This window comes from Pseudoliparis swirei, chromosome 11 (assembly GCF_029220125.1).
Source record: "Pseudoliparis swirei isolate HS2019 ecotype Mariana Trench chromosome 11, NWPU_hadal_v1, whole genome shotgun sequence".
Lineage (NCBI taxonomy): Eukaryota > Metazoa > Chordata > Actinopteri > Perciformes > Liparidae > Pseudoliparis > Pseudoliparis swirei.
In genome coordinates, this window is record NC_079398.1 from 10,533,101 (window position 1) to 10,557,247 (window position 24,147).

The 24,147-nt window shown below is 44.7% G+C and overlaps 1 protein-coding gene and 1 long non-coding RNA gene across 2 annotated transcripts; one reads left to right on the forward strand and one right to left on the reverse strand.

Moving 5' to 3' along the window:
• Nucleotides 1-1,689: 1,689 nt before the first annotated feature.
• On the forward strand, nucleotides 1,690-2,694 carry LOC130201648 (serine/threonine-protein kinase pim-2-like). The gene is made up of 2 exons (XM_056426732.1): nucleotides 1,690-1,834; nucleotides 1,895-2,694. The coding sequence occupies exons 1-2, from the start codon at nucleotides 1,690-1,692 to the stop codon at nucleotides 2,692-2,694; spliced, it is 945 nt and encodes a 314-aa protein (XP_056282707.1).
• A 12,706-nt stretch (nucleotides 2,695-15,400) lies between these two features.
• Nucleotides 15,401-22,981, reverse strand: LOC130201737 (uncharacterized). The gene is made up of 2 exons (XR_008833241.1): nucleotides 22,663-22,981; nucleotides 15,401-18,577 (listed from the first exon to the last, which is right to left on the reverse strand). It is a non-coding gene; the product is annotated as an uncharacterized LOC130201737 (long non-coding RNA).
• Nucleotides 22,982-24,147: the final 1,166 nt, after the last annotated feature.

Sequence of the window (24,147 nt, forward strand, 5' to 3'; positions counted from 1 at the left end):
TCTTCTATGAGCAGTCATAGCCTCCACCAGGATACTGTATCCTTGGGGATGGTGGCTACCCCTGCCTGTCCCAACCCATCTGCCTCATGACCCCCTTCAGGCAGCCTGTCCGCAACCACCTCCAAGCACGCTACAACTGCTGCCTGTCAAAGGCGAGGTGTGTTGTGGAGAGGTCCTTCGGGATACTGAAGACGCGATGGCGGTCCATCTTCTTAAAGGCCCTGGAGGTGGATGTGAGGTTTGTGCCAGAGGTCATTGGAGCCAGATGCAGATGTCGGGAGGGCACCAGAGGACCAGCACCAGCACCTCCAGGAAACGTCTCTGGGGCAGGAAACAGAAATAGGATAGCCATTTAGTGCTATGTCCCAGACCACGATTACATTTAAATTAATACATACATACACGACATTAAAAAAACAACACACAACGATGATTGAAAGCTACAATTATTTCTAGAAGGACAAGCTTAGATAGCTATCGTAACGGTATTAATTATCGGGCGGCGTGTGGGCAAACGTTTGCGGTGTCATGTTAACCCGTTATTAAACTGAGCATATCCATTGTTAATCCATAATTAAAATTGCTATTTCTATTGGTTAACAGAACAGCCGTTGTTTAACACTGTCCGATGACTGACATAGCTATCTGTCATCTGACTTGCCGCTGGAGCAAGCGCCTGGAGCCCGCCACCTGCCCCCGCTCGTCAAGCGAAAAGTGTCCGATAAAAGTGCACCTTCGTCGGACTGGCAAGAGGACCCAGCTAGGTTATCATAACTGCCATGCAGATCCAATGGCATCTAATGCTACCTAGGTATGCTAACTGTCGGTATATATCATATACATCGTTAACTCCACCAAATACTCATGTCTTTAATACCAGTACAATGTGTAATTACCGCTGATACTTACATTTACGGTCTGTAGCTTCGTGGTCTACCGCTTGTGCTACCGTAGCCATCTCGTCCGCCATTGTTTTAGAAATAAAATGAAAAGCTGTCGAAAGGGCTCCTCCTCTTCCGCTACGTAGCCAAGATGGCGGCCGTTTAGGGCGAGTAGTGTCCATCGTTTTACACTACATTTTTTGCCCGTTTGCAGTGCACCATCCGGGTACTTTCAGTGCACTGAATTCTGCTGGTTTTGTCAGTGGCGCACTTCGAGCACTGAAAGTCAGTGCTCGAAGTGCTCAAGTGTGCGGTCGTAGACACAGCCCATGTCATCGTGTCATGTAGGTAGGGCTGCAGGCTGCGCGGCAGGCGCTGGTGAATCCACTCTGTAAAATACAATACTAGTCAGCACAGCGCAGATGTAACGGACACCGTGACGGGACACGTAGGCCTAACAGACACGGTAAAACAGACACGTAACACACACGTAACGTTTAGTAAAGACACTTACCCGGGTCCAAGTGGATCTCTTCTGGCTGTGTGTCCCTCCTCGTGGCTCTGGAGCTCCTCCGCGGAGGCGCGCCCGCGCTGCTCGCCAAAGTCGCTGCAGCTGCTTCCTTGTTGTGAAGTCCGTCCTCGCCGTGTTCTCTGGTTCTCTGACTGACAGGCTGCTAATGAACCTCACCTGTGTGGTGGGAGGTCCTTTGTGATTTACTGACTGTTTATTGGTTGTTTTATGGAAGATGGGGAAATCCCACAGAGTAAGAAGCACAAGAGACTGGAACCCTTCCCCTGTGACATTGAGATGCCGTCCACTTCAAAGGCCATTAGTGAGTTGGCGTCCACTTCAGAGGCCATTCGTTTCATTCCTGGAGGACTGAAGAGAAAATTTACGGAAGATGGGGAAATCCCACAGAGTAAGAAGCACAAGAGACTGGAACCCATGCCCTGTGACACTGAGATGCCGTCCTCCTCAGAGGACACCGAAAGTAGAAACTCACCCGATTTAGCCATCTTTAAGGCCAAGTACCAGCAGGTGCAGAAACTTGGCCAAGGAGGATATGGATGCGTGTTTGCTGGCTACCGCAAAGTGGATAATCTACCTGTTGCAATCAAGCGTATCTACGTAGACACCAAACTCCACCTTTACCATGACGGCAAAGGGAACCAGATCCCCATGGAGGTCGCGATCCTAATGAAACTAGCGGCTGAATCGGAGTGGCATTCAGCACCCATTAAGCTACTGGACTGGTACATTGTCGACCCGGAGCTGATCCTGGTGCTGGAGAGACCAATGCCGGCCGTAGACCTCGGCAACTACATTGAAACCAAAGGAGGCTACTTGAAGGAACTGGAAGCCAAGATTATCATTAAGCAGTTGGTGGATGCAGTAATTGACCTCGAGCAGAAACACATATTCCACCGGGACATTAAGCCGCAAAATCTCCTTATTGAGACCTGCATGACGTTGCCGCGAGTTCGCCTCATTGACTTCGGTTTGAGCTGCTTCTACAACGAAGGAGACATCTTTAGCCATTTTTACGGTACTCACATTCCCCCAGAATGGCATACTCGGAAGGAATACCAAGCCGGACCCGTGTCAGTATTCCAGATCGGGCTGGTCCTGTTCTTCCTGCGACAAAAAGTGACATATAAAGAGGGCATGTCCTTTTTGGACCTGAGTAAGACCCATTGGCTTTCCAAACATGGCAAAGATTTCTTTGAGGCGTGCTCATGTCCGGATCCGGATATTCGTATCACCCTGGACCAGCTGAAGAATCACCCGTGGCTGAGAGCCATGTTTTGTTAGCAAGGCTGGGAGCCACAGGGGAGCAGAATCGAGAAGAGCTTGTCAGATAAAACAAAAGTCTTTACTTCAGGCAGGTAAATCGCTGATAAGCTTACGGACAGACCTAGGGCTCGGCTCTCAGCTCCCCGTCGGCGCCCCGGCCGATCCCTGCTCCCCATCGGCGCCCCAACCGATCCCTGCTCGGCGTGTCCTGTCTGCCGATCCCTGCTCCCCGTGTCCCATCGTCGCCCTGGCGGCTCCCTGCTCCCCGTGTCCCGTTGGCGCCCTGGCGGCTCCCTGCTCCCTGTGTCCCTTCCGCCGATCCCTGCTCCCCGTGTCCCGGCGACCGTTCCCTGCTCCCCATCGGCGCCCCAGCCGATCCCTGCTCGGCGTGTCCTGTCCGCCGATCCCTGCTCCCCGTGTCCCGTTGGCGCCCTGGTTGCTCCCTGCTCCCCAATTCCCGTCGGCCGATCCCTGCTTCCCGTGTTCCATCGGCGCCCCGGCCGATGCCTGCTCCCCATGTCCCGTCCGCCGATCCCTGCTGCCCGTGTCCTGATGGCCGATCCCTGCTCCTCGTGTGCCGTCGGCGCCCCGGCGGATGCCTGCTCACCGTGTCCTGTCTGCCGATCCCTGCTGCCCGTATCCCATTGATCCCTGCTCCCCGTGTCCCAGGGATCGGCCGGGGCGCCGACAGGCATGGGGAGCAAGAACTAGCGTGCACTGCAGACACGGTAAAACCGACACGTAACACACACGTAACGTTTAGTATAGACACTTACCCGGGTCCAAGTGGATCTCTTCTGGCTGTGTGTTCCTCCTCGTGGCTCTGGAGCTCCTCCGCGGAGGCTCCGCGCTGCTCGCCAAAGTCGCTGCAGCTGCTTCCTTGTTGTGAAGTCCGTCCTCGCCGTGTTCTCTGGTTCTCTGACTGACAGGCTGCTAATGAGCCTCACCTGTGTGGTGGGAGGTCCTTTGTGATTTACTGACTGTTTATTGGTTGTTTTTTTCGCAAAATGTTGATAGACAAACGGATTGACAAATCATGGTGAAGGTTTCGTGTGATGAGTTCTTTCCGCGCCGCGTCACCCGACACGTCGCCCCCCTGTTCCTCTGTGGATCGGAGGAGCAGACGGGAGGAAGGAGGAGGAAACCCTACTGATTCATCCACGAGTTTAAATTCATTTCCGCTCCGTATTTTCGCGGAGAAATGCCGCGGTTTGACACCAAGAGGAGTGCAAAAACGTCAACGCACACCGGAAGTAAACAAAGTTGCGTTAATTGCGTTAAAATATTTTAGTGCGTTAATCGCAGCCAAATTAATCGCATAGATTAACGCGTTAACGCTGACAGCCCTAATATATATACAGGACTGTCTCAGAAAATTAGAATATTGTGATAAAGTTCTTTATTTTCTGTAATGCAATTAAAAAAACAAAAATGTCATGCATTCTGGATTCATTACAAATCAACTGCAATATTGCAAGCCTTTTATTCTTTTAATATTGCTGATTATGGCTTACAGCTTAAGAAAACTCTAAAATCCTATCTCATAAAATTTTAATATTTCCTCAGACCAAGTAAAAAAAGATTTATAACAGCTGAGTGTTTGTCAAGGCTCAGGAAACCCTTGCAGGTGTTTCGAGTTAATTAGACAATTCAAGTGATTTGTTTAATACCCTACTAGTATACTTTTTCATGATATTCTAATATTTAGAGATAGGATATTTGAGTTTTCTTAAGCTGTAAGCCATAATCAGCAATAAATCAGAATAAAAGGCTTGCAATATTTCAGTTGATTTGTAATGAATCCAGAATGCATGACATTTTTGTTTTTTTAATTGCATTACAGAAAATAAAGAACTTCATCACAATATTCTAATTTTCTGAGACAGTCCTGTATATATATGTGTGTGTGTGTGTTCGATATATATGTATATATATGTGTGTATATATATGTATATATATATGTGTGTGTGTATATATATATAGATTTTTTTTTTTTTAAGCTCCCAACTTTAACTGCTGTGCCAAAACATTTCCTCCACGTCCCCAAAAGTAGGACTTGTGATAACTGTGGGAACGTCTCAGCCTCGTATCTACTCTCTGACACAGTAAACTCCAACAACGCTGACATCGAAGGCCGCGAGGCGCCGAGCAGGCCATCTCCGAATGTACGACGGCGGCCTCGGGTTTGGGTGAGATTTAAACCTTTTTCAGAGACTGTCGGAGAAAAATAAAAATGTCATTGTGCTCGATGGAGACATAATGTGACAAGTCGGTCTACTACGTCAAAGACCGCTCAATTACCTTTATCCTCCCCCCCCCCCCCCGCCTTTCCCCACACATCGCCGCCAGTTTTATGGATGACGGTGAATCAGAAAGAACAAGCCCGCCGGGGACAGAGATGTAAGTATGGATTTGTGTTGCAAAACAAGCCATCACCATGCAGGGCCTGTCAGCGCTGAATATGTATGCCTGGCGCAGGGCCTCCCTCCGGGGCTAAGAGGCCTGGAAGAGAGGGCTCATTCTGAAGGTGATCGGCCATACGTCGACATCGCCCCTTAAATCAAACTCCGAGTGAGCCGTCAAAAGGATATAACCCACGCACAGTGATGTAAACGCACAGCGGAGGACGAGCCTGAGGACAGCCATGCATCACTGGCCTCCGCTCTGTGTGACAGACACAAACAAAGCCCCGCCGCCGCGCATGTGCAGTGGAAAGGAGGTGATGGGAGCGCGTCGGGAAGCAGCCGACACAGAGGACTTGAGTTCATATTTAGGACCAAGCTCATCCCCCCGAGCCGGTACCCAAACAGTTCAAATGGCTACAGTGGACGGAAATGTTTCCCATAAACTCCAATCTTAAAATACCTTAAAAAGAGCACACAGGTGCAGAGAATGTGTGTGTGTGTGTGTGTGTGTGTGTTGTCCAGTCATGGGTCTCCAGCCTCCCATTGTCCAGGGCTTTACCTCATTGCCTTCACAACTGTTATTGATTTATGGCAGCACATTGTTTCCTGCAACCCGAATGGAAAGTTAAACTACACCCCTGTGTGTGTGTGTGTGTGTGTGTGTGTGTATTTATAATGCTCTCTTTGTATGAATTGTGCTGAAGCCCTATCACAGATATTGATTTTTTAAATGTTATTTTTGCAGAGTGCACAGAGTTAAAGAGAAAACAACAGAATGCGATGGGAGAGAGATGAACTTGAGGAGAACTGTGCATTTTCTACCTGAGGCGAGACTACTGACGACTTGGATCCTGCTAAGTGTCTTCTTTAAATTAGTTCATCTGCTGAGTTACTGTTGTATTTGTTGTTTAGAGCTGCTGGATTGTTGGTCTGTACTGTTTTAGGATTTGTTTTGGTAGTGAGGTGTGTCCTGTTTACTGACACCTGAATCTTCACTGATTGGACGAGCGCTCATCACCTGGTTTCAATTGAGTGTCATTTGAATACCAACGAGCAAGGGGTGGTGTCAACGCGGCTGGAGGTAATTGGCACCAACCTGGGCTCATAACCGGATCGGGTCTTTAGCGTCATCGGACGAAGACTCGGAGGACAAAGACATAGGAGTCTTCCGTTGGAGTCAAGACTCGGAGGACAAAGACATAGGAGTCTTCCGTTGAAGTCTTCGTGGGTGGCTGTGTATTCCACCATTTTGTGAATATGTGTGTCTTTTCCATACCTGTGCGTATTTCAACTCGTAGTTACTATAGGACTCGTTCATTCATGTTCCGGAACCCCTCCTCGGTTATCCTTCCTACCCGTTCTACTCACACCCAGCACCTTGTCACAGGAGGCCTCTGGAACTGTCAGTCAGCCAACCGCAAGGCCGGTTTCATCTCTGGCTTTGCCATGGAGCAGTCGCTTGACTTCCTGGCTCTCACTGAGACCTGGATCACACCAGAGAACACGTCTACCCCGGCTGCTCTCTCCTCTGCCTTCTCCTTTAGCCACACACCCAGACCCTCTGGTCGGGGTGGAGGTACAGGTTTACTCACCTCACCCAAATGGTGTTTCTCTCCCTACCCGCTTCCACTCTTTATCCCACTGACTTTTGAGTTTCATGCTCTGACGGTTACTCATCCGGTTCAACTACACATTGTTGTTCTCTACCGTCCCCCTGGTGCTTTGGGAGATTTCTTGGAAGAGCTTGACGCCCTCCTGTCGAACTTCTCGGAACACGGCCCCCCGCTCATCCTTCTGGGTGACTTGAACATCCAGACAGAGAAGTCCTGTGATCTCTTACTCTTACTGTCTTCCTTTAACCTCTCACTCAGTCCCTCCCCTCCTACTCACAAAGCCGGCAACCGCCTTGACTACATTTTCACTAGAAACTGCTCTACCTCTAATCTCACTGTAACTCCTCTCCATGTCTCTGACCACTTCTTCATCTCTTACTCTCTCTCACTCTATGGTACTGACAACCCACTCATATCTACAGACTCTGCACCTGTACGCCGCAACATTCGCACCCTCTGCCCCTCCTCCCTGGCCTCCTCTGTCCTATCGGCTCTCCCCTCAACTGGCTCCTTCTCACTCATGCATCCTAACTCTGCCACAGACACTCTCCTCTCTTCCCTGTCTTCATCTCTTGATTCTCTTTGTCCTTTTAAGACACGACCGGTTCGGAAATCCTCTCCACCTCCGTGGTTGTCGGACTCGGTGCACGCCGAAAGAGCCACCCTGCGAGCGACGGAAAGAAAATGGCGCAAAACAAATCAAGCGGAAGACTTGCTCTTCTATTAATCTCTCCTCTCCTCCTTCTCTTCCTCTATATCTGCAGCCAAAAGCTCGTTCTACCTGACCGAAATTCAGTCTTCCTTCTCCAACCCCAAAAAACTCTTCTCTATCTTTTCCAACCTCCTTGATCCCCCCCTGTCCCCCTCCTCCTTCCACCCTTTTGCCGAGCCGCTTTGTCGACTACTTTACAAACAAGATAGATGACATACGCTCCTCCTTTACTAAACCATCTTCTATCACCTCACCAACACTAACTTCTTCATCCCCCTCTCTTTCCTCTTTCACCCCCCTGTCTCCCAATCAAGTTCTTAGCTTGGTGACCTCCGCTCGACCGACCACCTGCGCCCTCGACCCCGTCCCGTCTCCCATTCTCCAGGCTATTGCTCCTGACCTTCTGACCTTTCTCATCCATCTTATTAACAGCTCCCTCTCAACTGGCTATTTCCCTAACTCTGAAGGAGGCGAGAGTCAACCCTCTCCTGAAGAAACCCACGCTCGACCCGTCTGAAGTCAGCAACTACAGACCGGTCTCTCTTCTTCCTTTTCTCTCCAAAACTCTGGAGCGAGCTATCTTGAGCCAAGTGTCCTCCTATCTCCACAGCAACAGCCTTCTTGACCCTCACCAGTCTGGATTCAAGGCCGGCCACTCAACAGAGACTGCCCACCTTGCTGTCTCTGAGCAGCTTCACACTGCTAGAGCAGCCTCTCTCTCCTCTGTCCTTATCCTTCTAGACGTTTCTGCAGCATTTGACACCGTGAACCACCAGATCCTTATCTCTTCTCTTCAGGACCTGGGGATCTCAGGCACTGCACTCGCACTTTTCTCTTCCTACCTTAACGACCGCACTTACCGGGTAACTTGAAGAGGATCTGTGTCTGATCCTTGTCCTCTCACTACTGGGGTTCCTCAAGGCTCCGTCCTGGGTCCCCTGCTCTTCTCTCTGTACACAAATTCTCTCGGCTCTGTCATTCGTTCGCATGGCTTCTCCTACCATAGCTATGCCGATGACACCCAACTGATCTTCTCGTTTCCACCGGCCGAAACACAGGTGGCGGCGAGAATCTCTGCCTGTCTGACCGACATCTCTCAGTGGATGTCTGCTCACCACCTGAAAATCAACCCTGACAAGACCGAGCTACTATTCCTTCCAGGGAAAGGCTCCCCCACCCATGACCTGACTACCACCTTCACCAGCTCTGTGTTGGCCCCTACCCTGACTGCCAGGAACCTCGGGGTGACACTAGACAGTCAACTCTCCCTGACAGCCAACATCGCTGCGACGACGCGTTCCTGTAGTTACATGCTGCACAACATCAGGAGAATACGGCCTCTTCTTACTCAGAAGGCGGCACAGGTTCTGGTCCAGGCTCTGATCATTTCACGCCTTGACTACTGCAACTCCCTCCTGGCTGGTCTACCTGCTAAGGCCATCCGACCTCTGCAGCTCATCCAGAATGCAGCCGCTCGACTGGTTTTCAGTCTCCCGAAATTCACCCACACCACTCTGCTCCTCCGATCTCTTCACTGGTTACCGGTGGCTGCCCGCATCCGCTTCAAAACACTGGTCCTGGCGTACCGTGCTCTAAACGGATCGGGCCCTGTCTACATCCGGGATATGGTCACACCGTACACCCCGGCACGTTCGCTCCGCTCGGCAACAGCCAATCGACTTGTGCCTCCTGCACCTCGAGCTAATCACTCGAAATCCAGTCTGTTTGCTGTCCTGGCTCCTCAGTGGTGGAACGAGCTCCCCACTGACATCAGGACAGCAGAAAGTCTCTACATCTTCCGCCTGAGACTGAAAACACATCTTTTCCGACTATATCTGGATTAAAACACAGATTTGCATTTCAGTGGCACTGGGATGGCACTTATTGTGGTGCTTTTGTGGTTCGACTGAGTTGAGGAAGTGTTGCTTCCTGTGTTCTTGTTGTTCTTGGTTTGTACTCTAGGTTGAATGCACTTATTGTAAGTCGCTTTGGATAAAAGCGTCTGCTAAATGACATGTAATGTAATGTAACGCCGTCATCCCGACATAGTCCCGCCTCACGGGGCGCACAAAGTGACCGACTCTTTTGTGTGTGTGTGTGTTTTCATTTTGTTGCGCTAGCCCTGAAAGGCCTCAAGAAGAACTCATCAAATGTGAATGTTTCTCCCGTCTTTATTCACACTGGATAGGTCCACGTGAATGAAAACAAATAGTCACAGATGGAGTTCATGGAGTATGGAGGACTTAATATGTCTCATGTCTAAATAAATAAATGCAGGAATAAATACAGGAATACATTAATAAATGCTTAAATAAATGTATGAATAAAAATACAGGAATAAATAAATAAATGCTTAAATAAATGTATGAATAATACAGGAATACAAAAATAAATAAATGTATGAATAAATAAATGTATACATAAATACAGGAATAAATAAATAAATGTATAAATAAATACAAGTATAAATAAATAAATGTATATAGGAATAAATAAAAGTTATACTTAAGACAATTTTAAGTCCTCCATAATGGAGGAGCCTGTGTGTTGGTAAACACATTGTGATCGGCACCGGCGGATTCCTCTCCGCCGTCGGCTGTCCATCCCCCCGCCTGCTCCAGCCCTTCTCCTCACAGCCCATTCAGAGTCCCGATGAGCTTGTTGAGGGGTCGGTCCCGTCTCACGGGAGAGGAAATCCTGAGTAAGACTGTAAATGTTATCTTTATGTGTTGCCCTTTTCGTGACGCTCTCCTTTGCACCACTGTGACTCTTCCTTTTCTCTCCATGGCACGTTTCTCACTCGTGGTCTCGTGTGTAAGTGTATTCTCCTCTAAATCCATCGATCTTATGTATTTAACTTTAGGCAATAAAATAGCGATCCACATGTGAGTGGTACACATTGTGGAGAAGATGTTTCTCGTGCTTAATGTTTCTGTGTTGCACAACCTGCTTCCTTTGGCATCACAGCTACCGGTCTCATTGTTTAGCACACTGACATTGGTGAAGGTCAGGAATAAGAGACGACGGAGACTTCAAACTGAAAAAAAAACCAAGGCAGAGAACTGATTCTTCATCTCTCCATGCACACATTTATTTAAATTAAAAAATATATATATACTTTATTGATCATGCAAAATATGGTATACAGTGATCAAAGAACAAGTATTTTCATTTGTTGTGTGTATGTTTCAATCAGATTACAATTGTAAAAGAGGAAAATAGGAAAAATAAATAAATAAAAATAATAAAGGCAAACTAAAAAAACAAATTATAATAATGAATAAACACATTTATTTCTAAGGAATGACGGATAAATACCTTGTGATTTAGTGTGTATAACCACATTGAAATGGGTGTAAATCACCAGAACTGATTTGTAAACCTGAAGAAAAACTTCATTACAAATATTTAATGTTCCATTAAACTTAAACTCAAAGTACTCTGATTTGGTAGATTTGGAGGTATTGGAGGTTGTGCAAGAACATTTTGGTTTATATATCCTAACTTTCTTAGTTTTTTTTGTGCGCCCAAATTCAGTTAACTGTATCCTCGAACCAGCATGAATGCCACCTGTACATGATTTTGACCCACTTCATCCGGAGACACAAAGGACATCTATATTTACTGTGTACTACCCTTTTTGATGTGTAAAATCGATGTTGCCGTGTTGAAGCGAGTAATTATTGGAAAAGCAAAAGGTGCAAAAAGTGGGCTAAAATTTGCAAAGACACCGGCTCGAGGCGCAGTGTGTGTGTGTGTGCTGGCATATGCCCGTCACACTTATCGGCTCCACGAATGATTTCATGTTTGATGAGCTGGAAAAGAAAAAAGAAAAGAAAAGGTGAACCAAGAGGATGCCAGGTAGAGAAGTAACGAATGATCTGGAACTGCAACAAGAAGCACCCAGTGGTCCGTGGAGGGAGAATCGGTGAGTGCTGGAGACGAATTCCACGGCGACTCGTCCAGAGAGCACCAATGTCTCGGCAGCGCCAAATTCAGTTCCTTGAGTCGCGTTGCGGCATGCAAATGGACTTCTGAATGACGTGATTGTGGATGCTCACCAAACCATAACAGGGGTTCAAGAAAGTCTCTCTGGACTGCGAGCGCTGACACGCTCCACGCTCACGGGAAGATGAGGCATAACGTGGCTGGAAGGAAAAATAACCGGCAAGGGCATTGCCATTAGTTGAGTCATTTGGAGGGAAGCGATTGATAATCAGACATGTGGGCCGGTAGAAATGACGTGCTTCTGAACGTGGACAACACCAGAGAGATGATCGTGGACTTCAGGAGGAAGACAACGGCTCCACAACCGCTGAGTTCAAGGAGAGGATGTGGACACGGTGGAGGAGGATGAGGACACAGTGGAGGAGGATGAGGACACGGTGGAGGAGGATGAGGACACAGAGGAGGAGGATGAGGACATGGTGGATGAGGACATGGTGGAGGAGGATGAGGACACGGTGGAGGAGGATGAGGACACGGTTGAGGAGGATGAGGATATGAATGAGGACACGGTGGAGGAGGATGAGGACACGGTGGAGGAGGACAGGTTCAGATCCTCCTCAAATTGAACATCAATAAACCTTGCACCGCTTTCACTTCATACTACACTGGATACACTTTCATTTTATTTTTACATTTTCATTTCCTTTACAAATTAAATTCTTGAAAGTAATATGTCCTGCCTTGCTATTTTATTTTATTTCATTGTATTGTTTTCATTTGTAAACATGTTTGCTGCTGCTTCATGAAATTTCCCCCTGTGGATGAATAAAGTAATATCTCATCTCTGAACTCAGGAGCTTGTAAAGAAATATTCACGGCACGCTTTAATCAAACAGAATATTCTGCTTCAATACATGTTTGTTGGTGTTCAGCATTTAAAAATCTAAACTTCCACTGCGGTCAAACAACTTGTTTTCTCTCCTTTGCCACCGACATGTTATTAATTGATAGAGATGTTATTTTAATGTATTAGCAAACAGGAATACATGCATACATCCAGGAAGGAACATTAGCATTAGAGTCGTGTCTCCATCCAGATGAAGTGAGCCTTGTATTTACTTCTCTTTAGTTCTGTTGTGTAATACCTTCCTCATTACATAATGATGCATCTATTGTAAATACAACTCCTGATTATTGCATATACTTATTTTAGCTGCCACAAAATACAAAAGAACAAGGTATAAAAAAAGAAGGATAAACTAATTTAAGGTTACGGGGCCAGACAATCTTGCAGTAATATAGATGTGTGTATATATATATATATATATATATATATATATATATATATATATATATTGACATATGTGTGTGCAGCTTGAGATGATTCATAGAGGAGTGATGTGCATGTGTTGCGATGCATTGCACCATTAAACCCACGCGTTTTCCCCTTCACATCTTTTTATCTGGAGTGAGTAACACAACTGTTAGTTTGCATTTTAAGTAATTTTCTTGTCTGTCCTCTCCCCATAATTAACATTTTCTGTTCTACAGAAACCACATTAGGGGTTTTCCCCCTCGGGCTGGTCCTCTTAGGCGATGTCAGCATCTTCCTCCTGATGCAGCTCTGACTCAAACCTCCTGATGCATTCAAATCCTCAGCAGCAGCTCTGCCTCTCCTTCTGGGAGCGTCGACATCACTTCTTCTTTTCCTCTTGACATTCTGAATACAACTTAAGGCCTGAAACACTCGCGTCATAGAATAAGTGAGCTTATTGGTTTATACCGGGGTTAAAATAAAAAGCGAAGTTTGTCTCGGGGGGATAATACATCTGTAACGCCTCAGGGTAATGACAGTTGCTAGAATACAAAAGTTCACATGTAAGATGCCTGAAATATTATTTATATTACATTATTTTGCACTGAATGATGATGTAAGTTTGAGTTTTAGGATACAATGTTGCTGACTCCAGAGCGTCGCCGTTAATTTCAAATAAACCAAAGAGCAACATATACATGAGACGTCGCTTCGGAAGAGGACAGACTCTTGCATACAGAGCCGTGAGAAACTTCAGACGATCTGTTCTATATGTTCTCGAGTCTGTATATGGGGAAATAAAGAAGAGGCTCTATGCAAAGGAATGAAAAAGAGAAGGGGAATAAGTGAGTGGAAGCGTCTCCTATGCGTGACTGTGTGTATCGGTTTGGGAAAACACACCCCGTGTGTGTCCGAGGTGTTTTTTGCTAAGTGCCTTTTCGAGCTGATGCACGTGGATATGTTAGTGTGTGTGTGTGTGTATGTGTGTGAATGTGTGTGTGTGCATGTGTGTGTGTCTGTAACCTTCCTGCAGCTGGGAGACAAAAATACAGCCGCTTCCTACTTTTTAGCTTTCAGAGACCGTTGTCACCAGCAATGAGCAGCGCTGGGGAGAAAATGTCAGAGAGAGAAGGAGGAGGGAGAAAAGACGAACTGCTCGCGAGAGATTGACCACTAGTCGGGTGATACTATACATTTCATTTAACGGGGAAATGGCATTGAATCCCCTTTTGGGCACTTGGAAAAAATGTTTAATTGCATACTTAGATTCCATTGTTTCTCAAAATAAATATCTAAGAAATCCAGCTTGCGTCTCTACCGATGTATTTTTTTGCTGGCCATATGGCATCATGACTGTTTTAGGACTTCTCTCTCCTTCCTGAAATAACTGCTATTTCTCTTTTAGGTGCAGGACTTATAACCTACGGAGAAAGGCCACAGCAAATAAAATGTGACAGGAGACGAAAAAGAAAAACCCTGAAAAAGCTCGGGGTTCGGAGTGTTAAGCATCGCCTTTACCTCCCTTAAAGTACGGTTCTGGTACACTTTCTAATGTTGGACTGCAGGTGTTGGCATCTTCCAGTGTGTGCACGGTGAGGTGCACCATAGCATGGATTAATAAATGTCACCGTGCCCTTGAGATGTCTCACAGTGTGCATCGGTCACTGCTGGAGGCCACGGCGGTGTTTCCCCGGAAACCTCCGGCTCTCTGCAGGAGGAACCTCCACCCCAAGACGGAGCTGAGTAACGGCATATTGTTTGGGCTTCATTCATTCAATATTGTGCCGTAAGGACCAGTCCAAGGTTTTAAATGTGAACGTTCTAAATGAGTCCCATCCTATTACTCGTTGTCGTGGAATTCGAATTAACAGGCTAACAGGAAGCAACAGAATTCTGTTGAAACATGTGAAAACGCAGCGTTGTGAATATATTGGTGTTCACCTTCGGCAGTATGAGACAAATAAAGAGTTGTTTTTAACGTTGAAGCATGGAAACATGTTCAGGTAGAAACCCAAAGTACAATATGGACCTTGACGTGAGCATGATGCGTCTCCTTTATTTGTCTTTATAGCACAACGTATCGTGCCTTTCAGCTTCTTTAAAAAATATATATATATATATATATGTGTGTACAGGGAGAAAAAAATAACTCAACAATATTACTGTTCATCTTTTGTTTCTCTCTTTCTCTTTCTCCATCTGTAATTTAATTGCCTTTATTTATCTCCCCTTCCTCTGTATATCAACCCCTTTAATCTCTTGAATAAGTGCATGAGCCATGATCCGACACAAAAGGAATAAGTATCTGCCGGATACAAAATAATTAGAATGCTGGTTTATTATTGTCGTACAGGCATGCAGGAAGAGCCCTACAGGTCTGGAGAGGTTATGTAATTGGTTTAACAGTTTTAATCGAATTAAGAAGGTGCTCCTGATAACATTCAGCCACTAGATGTCGCACTCTCCTTCCCCTGTTGCCAGTTCTGTCAATCAAGTAGTATGAGTATGCATTTCTACCCACAGTCGCTCTATGTTGTGTATGTTTGGCACTCGGGATGTGGACCCGAGTGAAGCTGGACGACAGAGAAACACAACGTGACGCCAACGTTGTTCTCTTGCCGGCTCACCAGCCTCGCCAGAAGGCCACCAACCAAATGCAAAGATCACATGTCTGCCACAGAGATGAACAAAGTATTCATTTAGGACCCATCGAAAGAAAATAATGAAATGATTGATTTATTAAATAATTATATTTTTATTCATGAAAAGCGATACACACATACGCACACACACACATACATTGTGTTGGCCGTGACAGAAAGACGTTTGATGACCAAATCTATCGACCCCATGATCAAGTTAACTTTTCATCTTGAAGTAAATTGTGTCTGAAAAAGAAAACTTCTAAAACATTCCACAAAACGTGTGTTTTAATTCATAGAGGAAACATTTAAGAGGAAGACGTCGTGTTAAGTGCTACCTCTCATTATTAAAGATGATTATATCATTTTGTCCTTTTTTCTGTGACTAAGCAGCCAATCTCCTTCCTGTTTACACTTCCCTGTTGGTCCATCGGGGCTTGATGGACAGCCTGGGATCGTTCCAGTTTCCTCTGCACTGCGTCCTTGTGTTTGAAAGAGCAATGAGACTCACTCGGGACTGAAGTAGTCCTGGTCTTTCTGCTGCTATGAGGTAAAACCTTGTCTTTTGCCACTGGAGATGAACTCCTTCAGCTCCTCTTATCCGGAGCGGCCGTGAGCTGACTGTTAATTCATATTTGTTTATCCAGTTAGTCCGACCGAAGCCTCTGAATGTCTCCATCTCTCGTTCAGCTCTTGAGAACTGACTTTGTGAAGCTGCTCCCTGTTTCTCTTGCAAGCGACATGGACTCCATTGGGGTGGCGACCTCCAAGAAACAGAAGATGAATACAGCTTTATGTTCTAGTGAACACCCAAAAAGTATGAAACTGAAAATGACCTCATGGGGTCCCCATTCACAATTGTTGTAACTACACACTGGAGCAATAACTTTACTTACTTGTAATAAATCATTTTCAGATATCTTATTTGCCAAAGATTACATACCTAGTTATAAGAGAAGACAGAGAAAAACAAAGGGAGCAATGTCCTCACGTCAAAACATTCAGGCGTGAATGAATGTACCGGCGTGAAGTGGAAACCTTTCCCCTCGATGCGTCTTCATCTTATTGTTCCCAGCATCTCGTCATTCGAATTTCAGTCTTTTTATTGCAGCCTTGATCTTGTGATTTTTTTTCCCCTTTCCGTTTGACAGAATGTGAACAAAAGTGAAGGAAGGGAGGAAGTGAAATCGCCGTGGTAACGGTGTAAGTAACTTCGGTCTTTTGTGAGCCATCATGTCACCTCGCACACGTATACTTACAGGGCGCCATATCACAACGACCAGCGTCACCGCTGACTGTGACACAAACCTCGACCGCTGAGTGTTTCTCCGCTGCAGTCATCTCACTGCTGTTAAAGAATGACTCCAGTGCGCTATCGCTTGTATTTAACTTGGCTACGTTATCAACAACATAGCTTCCTGGGAGAGTTCTGCCCCTATGCCCACCTCTGATGCATCTGTCTTAGCAATCATTTCCCTGAAAGGCCTGTTCAGCTTGTTCTCTCCACTTCCCCCTGAGTCGGTGATGGGAGATGCTACAGCAGAGAAGTTTGGGAGAGTATCCTCTAGGTGGAGTTAACTGTTTTACAACTGCCCAAAACATGAAAAAAGGCTAAAAATGGCAAAAAATGCAGATATTGAGGCATTACTTTCAACGCCCCCTCATGGTCAAATATTCTGAAAAGAATAGGGTACGTTAAGGGATGCCATATGGACATAGGCTAGCAATTTGGTGAGGAAAGGCTAAATAATTTAGAAGTTGTGTGACTCCAAATATTAGGCCACACCCCTTAAATGTTCATTGGTTCATATCCTCTGAACGCAATAAGATATCAACAAGATCTTCGTATGAATCCGACAAAGCGTTTTTGAGAAATGTGAAATTTTTTTTTTTTTACAAAATTCAAAATGGCGGAAAATCTAAGGAGGTGCATTTGATGGCCACCATTACCTTATTTGTAGAGCAGGTCCAAGTGAATCTGTATGGCAAATTTCAGAACAATCGGTCATAGTTTTCAAAAATAGCAGCCTTTCTAGTGCAACGGCACGCTATACAGCAATTTCTTTGTACCCAAATGCAAGACCTCTAAAATATCAAATTTTTCACCAGTCCTGATTTGCATGTCAAATTTGACAACGTTTGGGATATGATAAAGGCCCCAAAAACACTTTCGTTGCAAGAGAAGAAAGGGAATAATAACTCTTAGAAAAACAATCGGTTCCTCTACGACGAAGTCGTCACGAGGACCCGAAGAAACTCGTAGAGAGACATTACAAATACATGGTTGGACTTCAGACAACAAGATTCAGGATTTACCAGGAGCAACTCAGGTTTAAGTGAGAATGGGGTGACTGTGGGTCAGTGGTTAGAAGGTCTCTTGCTCAAGGACACATCGACTAGGGCGGGGATTGAACCGCCAACCCGCTGATAAAAAGACAGATCTTCTTCCGATTGCTTTTCACCAATCAGCGGGGGCTGAGTTTATAGTTGCCCGTGGTGATCGCCCGTCAACCAACCAGCTGTTCAGGAATGGATCGTCTGGTCCAGAAGCTGATGGATCTTAACCATCTGAAAGTCGTTTGGTGATACGGTATACCTGTAAAAAAGAACGTGCATTGGTGAGATTGAACCAATGTGAGGTCCTGGGACAGGGATGCCGTATGTGTACTGATTCGTAATTTGTGATATTGAGCTATATAAAATAAACTGAATTAAATTCTCCTGTGTTGTTCTCAAAAAGGCTTTTTTTCCACCGTATCGCTATTCATCACACTTTAGTTATCGACAACACGCTCCCTCACTTTATGAGCGATTAAGAACTTGTGTTCTTTTTTCTATGTACCATTTCCATCCAGCGTCTCGAAGTAAAGACACATCTCTTAAACACAGAGCCAGCTCCTGTTACCCGCCGGCAGCACCATCCCTTTGTAAAAGTGCTCGCCGGCAGCGTTCGAGAACAATGGGGGAGCGGACATGTGTCGTAGAGAAAGCAGCAGACTCTCCCTTTCTGTCCGTCTCCCATTCGTTGTTCGTCCCGTCCATCCTTGTCAGTGTGTCTACCTGTTCCCTTTGTAGTCGGGTAACATTGCAAAGAAAGAATATATCCCCTTCATGGCTGCTGACGTGCTTCCTCAGTCATCTCCAGCGGACTTGGTAAGCTGTTTGTGCCGCTGTTTCTTTGTGCGTGGCGGTCTCCGACGGGGCCGAGCCTCCTTTGTAGTCGGCTAATGCAAACACGCCGGCATGGACGCGTCGGGCTGCTCTGCCTGCGGGGGAAGAAAAGCTTTCAGTTTGGGATGTCGTTTATTAATTATCGTCACACACACATGAAAAAAGACCAACAACGTCTTCTTCACAGGGAGGGGAAACACACTGATTTGTTTTCCCCGATGACCCCCCCCCCCCCCCCCCGTCAGCCTTTAAGAGGAATAAAAGGGGCCTGGGCCCCTTGAAGATGTGCAGCGTGGTATCAAAGTCAAACAAACCGGCAAATTGTGGATTTTTTTACATTTGTGTCAAGGCCTTAATGTAACGAAGCTGCCTTGTTGGCCTTTACCCAAAGACTTTGATTGTGTCCTTTTCAGAAGTGGAGAAAGCCAAAATAATTATTAGAATAAGTGCTTTTAATTGTTAAAATCTTCCATTTTTATTCTGAATATGCATCAGAAATAACCTCTATGATTTAAGATGATTGTGAAATAATCCTAAAATATTACTTTACCTGTATTTAAGTAAAATAAATAAAAAAAATTACCAGAATCTTAAGTAAAAGTGAAAGATATGAGTGGGAGCTGTCATATTCATAGGTGTTTCTGGTGGTTACATCATCTCCCTTAACCTATAGAGAGCCAAATCCCCGACATCAGATCGCTTCTCTTATTCAATGCCATCTCTCTTTCAGCGTTTCTTTGATCAGTCTTTGGAATCGAAGCTTGTTTCTGGATTTTTTTCTCTTCACATTCTGAGAGACGACTAACTTGGCATTCGCTGTTTTAGAAATTTAAACCTTTTGTGGTTTCTGCAAAGTTAACCAGCGGCTAGCTGCGATATCTGTGGCCTCAAAACTTCTGCGCCGCAACACGTCTGGAGAGTTTATGGGAAAAATGGGAAAAACAGAGATACTCTGAAAACAACTCTCATCCTTTCTATTGATATGAAGCAAGCGATGCTGTTGTTGTTATTAGTGTCATCATAAATAAATACAAAAATGTAATGATATTTTTCTAACTGAGATAAAAAAACAAAAACATTCTGGATGTCACTTTGGGCCTCACTTGGAACTGAACATAGAAGCACACCGATTGTTTTAATAAAAAAACAAATTATACACAAAAAAATATGTAAATTAAGTTAAAAAAATACTTCCAGCTCTCCCCAATTTGCACCGATCCCAATAAGTTATCATCTTCGCACAAAATCTCTTTGCATTGACTTCATATGCAAATGTGCCACCTCCAAAAGTCACATAAAGTTAAGCCTGAACGCCTCATTGAAGTGACGCTAGACCGTTAGCAGCGTGTCAAGAGTGGGAATAAAAATCAAAATAATGCTAACCTTAAATTATTCACTGCAGTTTTGTAATGAAGCCTGGCAAAGTTGGCATTAAATATGTATGTCTCAGCGGTGACTTTGAGTCCGCTGCATAACTTTCATCAACGTTCCCCTGCATGCTAATACACAGTTTGACAGGCTTGCATCATGAAAAAATAAAAAAAGAAGGCATTTCATACATATGAATGTGCAACATTACATCAGTCAGCGGGACTGGTATGCAAATATATATATATATATGTATATATATTCGTATATATATATATACATACATATGTATATTTACATATACAGGACTGTCTCAGAAAATTAGAATATTGTGATGAAGTTCTTTATTTTCTGCAATGCAATTAAAAAAAACAAAAAATGTCATGCATTCTGGATTAATTACAAATCAACTGAAATATTGCAAGCCTTTTTTTCTTTTTTAATTTTGCTGATTATGACTTAAGAAAACTCAAATATCCTATCTCTAAATATCAGAATATCATGAAAAAGTATACTAGTAGGGTATTAAACAAATCACTTGAATTGTCTAATTAACTCGAAACACCTGCAAGGGTTTCTGAGCCTGACAAACACTCAGCTGTTATAAATCTTTTTTTTTTAACTTGGTCTGAGGAAATATTAAAATTTTATGAGATAGGATTTTAGAGTTTTCTTAAGCTGTGCCATAATCAATATAATAAAAAAATAAAAAGGTTTGCAATATTTCATGATTGTAATGAAAATGAAATGCATTTTTTGTTTTTTTAATTGCATTACAGAAAATAAAGAACTTCATCACAATATTCTAATTTTCTGAGACAGTCCTGTATATGTACGTATATATATATATATATCTATATATGTACATGTATATATATATATATATGTATGCGCGGCGGGTGTCCTTGGATGTCGTATTAAGACAACTTTCAAAGAAGATTGAGGTTATTCTTATTCTTGTATTCCAAACACGTTCACGCGGCCTGGGGGAATTCCTTTGATGTAGCAGCAGGTCTGCTCTTAAACTAAGATGTTAATTAACATTATCGTGCGCATAATTAACCAACACATGAATGCATTGCACGTTGTGTAAAGAACAATGGATTGATTTGGATCATGTGGCTTCATATGACAAAAGTGTTTTATTAATATGAATACAAGATTACTTGACGGGGGGAGGCCTAGTCCATGCAGTACATCCAAATGAAAAGGTAGAACTTGAGAGTGAGCAAGCCCATCTACATTGCGGTGACTCCATTAACCTCCACTAAGAGAATGGACCATGGGGATTCATTACAGTTTTTTTCATTTGCTAAGCGACAGTGGGCACAACTGGAGTCACATGTGCAAAACTCTAACTACAGTCTGCACAGCAGCAGTTCATGTGGACCAAACTCTAGTTTGTTTTTCATTGCTTGAACACAGTTTTCAAAACTCTACACACTTATCCCATGACTTTAACCACAACCTGCACAACACTGTGGATCTACAGCACTTTGTTCAAATGCTAACACACTGCTGTCAACATGTGAACCACACATTCAAAACGCAATACATTTCAGCCTTGTGCCTTTCAAACACTGCTGATTGCAATTTCAGCTGAAAGGCTAAGCAAGTGTCTTGTTTTAGACTTGTTAGTGAACACACACATATATATACTGTAATATATATATATATTATATATATATTACAGTATATATAGGTAGAGCTCAGAAAGACTCATTTTGGAAATGGAACAAGGAAGACGGGTTCGTGGAGGGAGAAGGGTGGCAAGGCGGATGCGTGGAGGAAGACAAAGAGCTGTTATTCCAGATGAAATAAGGGCTCCACTTATAGACCATGTAATGTAATGTCGTGAACCAAGTGTTTGGTCACCACCCACATGACCAAATGTCTCTTTTGGAAGCCATGCGTGCCGGATGTGAGGACACGAGTCCAGAGGACTGCCAGGGATGGATCAGGCCCTCCAGAAGGTTCTTCCCCAGGTGGCAAGAGAGAACATGAGATGTGATGTTGATGACAACATGAGGCCTGATGCTAGAGAGAGGCAGGATTAGCCCCTCAATTATTTGTTTGAATTATGTACTTTTAGTTTCTACCTTTTTTTTTCTCATTACTGTAATTCCGTAAATTACTGCAGACTATTGAAGCAAGCTGCTAATTTTCATTTACCTTAAAGAATTGTTGTGTTCTAAAAAAATTAATAAATCATGTGAAAGAATGTCACTCTTTTCTTTGAAGAAAATATTACTTTGTTTGAAGTCACTGAAATTGTTCAAACTGTAAAGATGAAAAGTTAGTATTTTCTGTATTGGTGTTTGATGCTAGTGTTTTTACTCTCCGTGTGCTCTGAGTGACAGTGTGTGTTACCTCAGTGAGGGCTGTGCATAGTGTTTGGCTGCACTGAGCGTGTTTTGAATCATGTGTTAAGAGTTGTGTTGCTTGGAATGAGTTTTGCAGGTGATGTGAAGTGTTTAGCTCAGGTGACTGTTGGTAGTGCAGACTGTGGTTAGAGTTTTGCACATGTGACTCCAGTTGTGCCCACTCTCGTTTAGCAATCGAAAAAAACTGTAAGTCAATTCGCCATAATATTAAACAATAAGACAAGCCTCACGTGCATGTAATAGAATAATTGGACTATTTGTAACTGCACACGCTTTCACATAAGCCTTCTTTAGAAATCCATCCGTTAGCTCTGCTGGCTGTATTTCATGACAGTATTTAAGCTCACGACAGCTGATATGTGCACATGCATTATCGTTACATTACATTTACCGCCATACAGACGGTGCCGTCAGCCACGGCTACTTACCCCGAGAGCAACGGTAGATTAAGCCGCGTTTCGAGATCATCAACATCACGTGAAAACGGGAATTGAAAACGGGATTGAATCACAGATTAAGGAGAGAGACAGAGTGGGAATGGGTTATTATAGAGAGCGAGACGGATGAGCAGAGAGGCTACAGAAGCCAAGAGAAAGACACGCGATCACTTCAAGTGATCCGTTTAGGAAGAGACGGCCGATGCCTGCGACTCGCCTGCTCAGGCTCACTTCTAGAGGGAGCCATTTAATCCAGGAACAGAATATCTCTCGTTGGTTCGGAGGTACTGGTTTCTACAGTCCACGTACACCAGAGTCCCTCGTGAGTGCGGGTTGCTTCGATAAATGAATCAGTAAAAAGCACCGAAAGAATGGTGAGGCTGTCAGAGAACGTTGTTATCCGTCCAGCTCTGTTTCTACTTCCTGTGCTTCTGTCTTTGTTTTAAAATGTGTCTTTCTGTCTTCATGTCCGTCTGTTTTGCTCTCGCTGCAGCGCGTTCATGCGATCACACGGCGTTGACAACATCAGGTGGATTCTCTTCGCCCTCCGTCCAACCTCTACTTCAGCTTGGTTGCATGTGACGTGGCGTGTGTGTGCATATGTGTGTACGTGTGTGCCTGCGTATGTGTGTGAGTAGGTGTGTGCGTGTGTGTGTGCGAGTATGTGTGTGAGTATGTCCGTGCGTATGCACGTATTTGTGTGCATGTGCGTGTGTATGAGAATGTGTGTGCGTATGTGTGTGTATATGTGTGAGTATGTGCATGTGTGTGTGTGTGAGTGTCTGTATGTGCGTGAGTGTCCGTATGTGTGTGAGTGTGTGCGTGCCTATGTATCTGTGTGTGTAAGTGTGTGCGTATGTGTGTGTGCGTGTCTGTATGTGTGTGCGTGAGTGTGCGTGTCCGTATGTGTGTGAGTGTGTGCATGCCTATGTATCTGTGTGTGTAAGTGTGTGCGTATGTGTGTGTAGGTGTCTGTATGTGTGTGTGTGAGTGTGCGTGTCCGTGTATGTGTGTGTGTGAGTGTGCGTGTCCGTGTATGTGTGTGCGTGTGCGTGTCTGTATGTGTGTGTGTGTGAGTGTGCGTGTATGTATTTGTGTGCGTGAGTGTGCGTGTATGTATTTGTGTGCGTGAGTGTGCGTGTCCGTATGTGTGTGTGTGAGAATGTGTGTGAGTGTCTAAATGCCAGCAGCATCATTCAGGATGAAGGCTAGACTTTTACACTGACCTTTAGACCCTCATCAACCTCTCTGTCTAACTACATACACACTCTTGTCTGTCTCGCTCATACACACAGAAAGACACACACACACACACACACACACAGCTGGAAAGCCTCTGTTAAACAGAACTGTTTGCACCTGCACTTAACCTGGAGCGACACGTCACACCGTCCTTCTCTTACCGTCCTTCATAAATATCTCACATTCAATTCAGTTCAAGTCGATTCTCTTGAATTCAGATGACAATGCAGATCC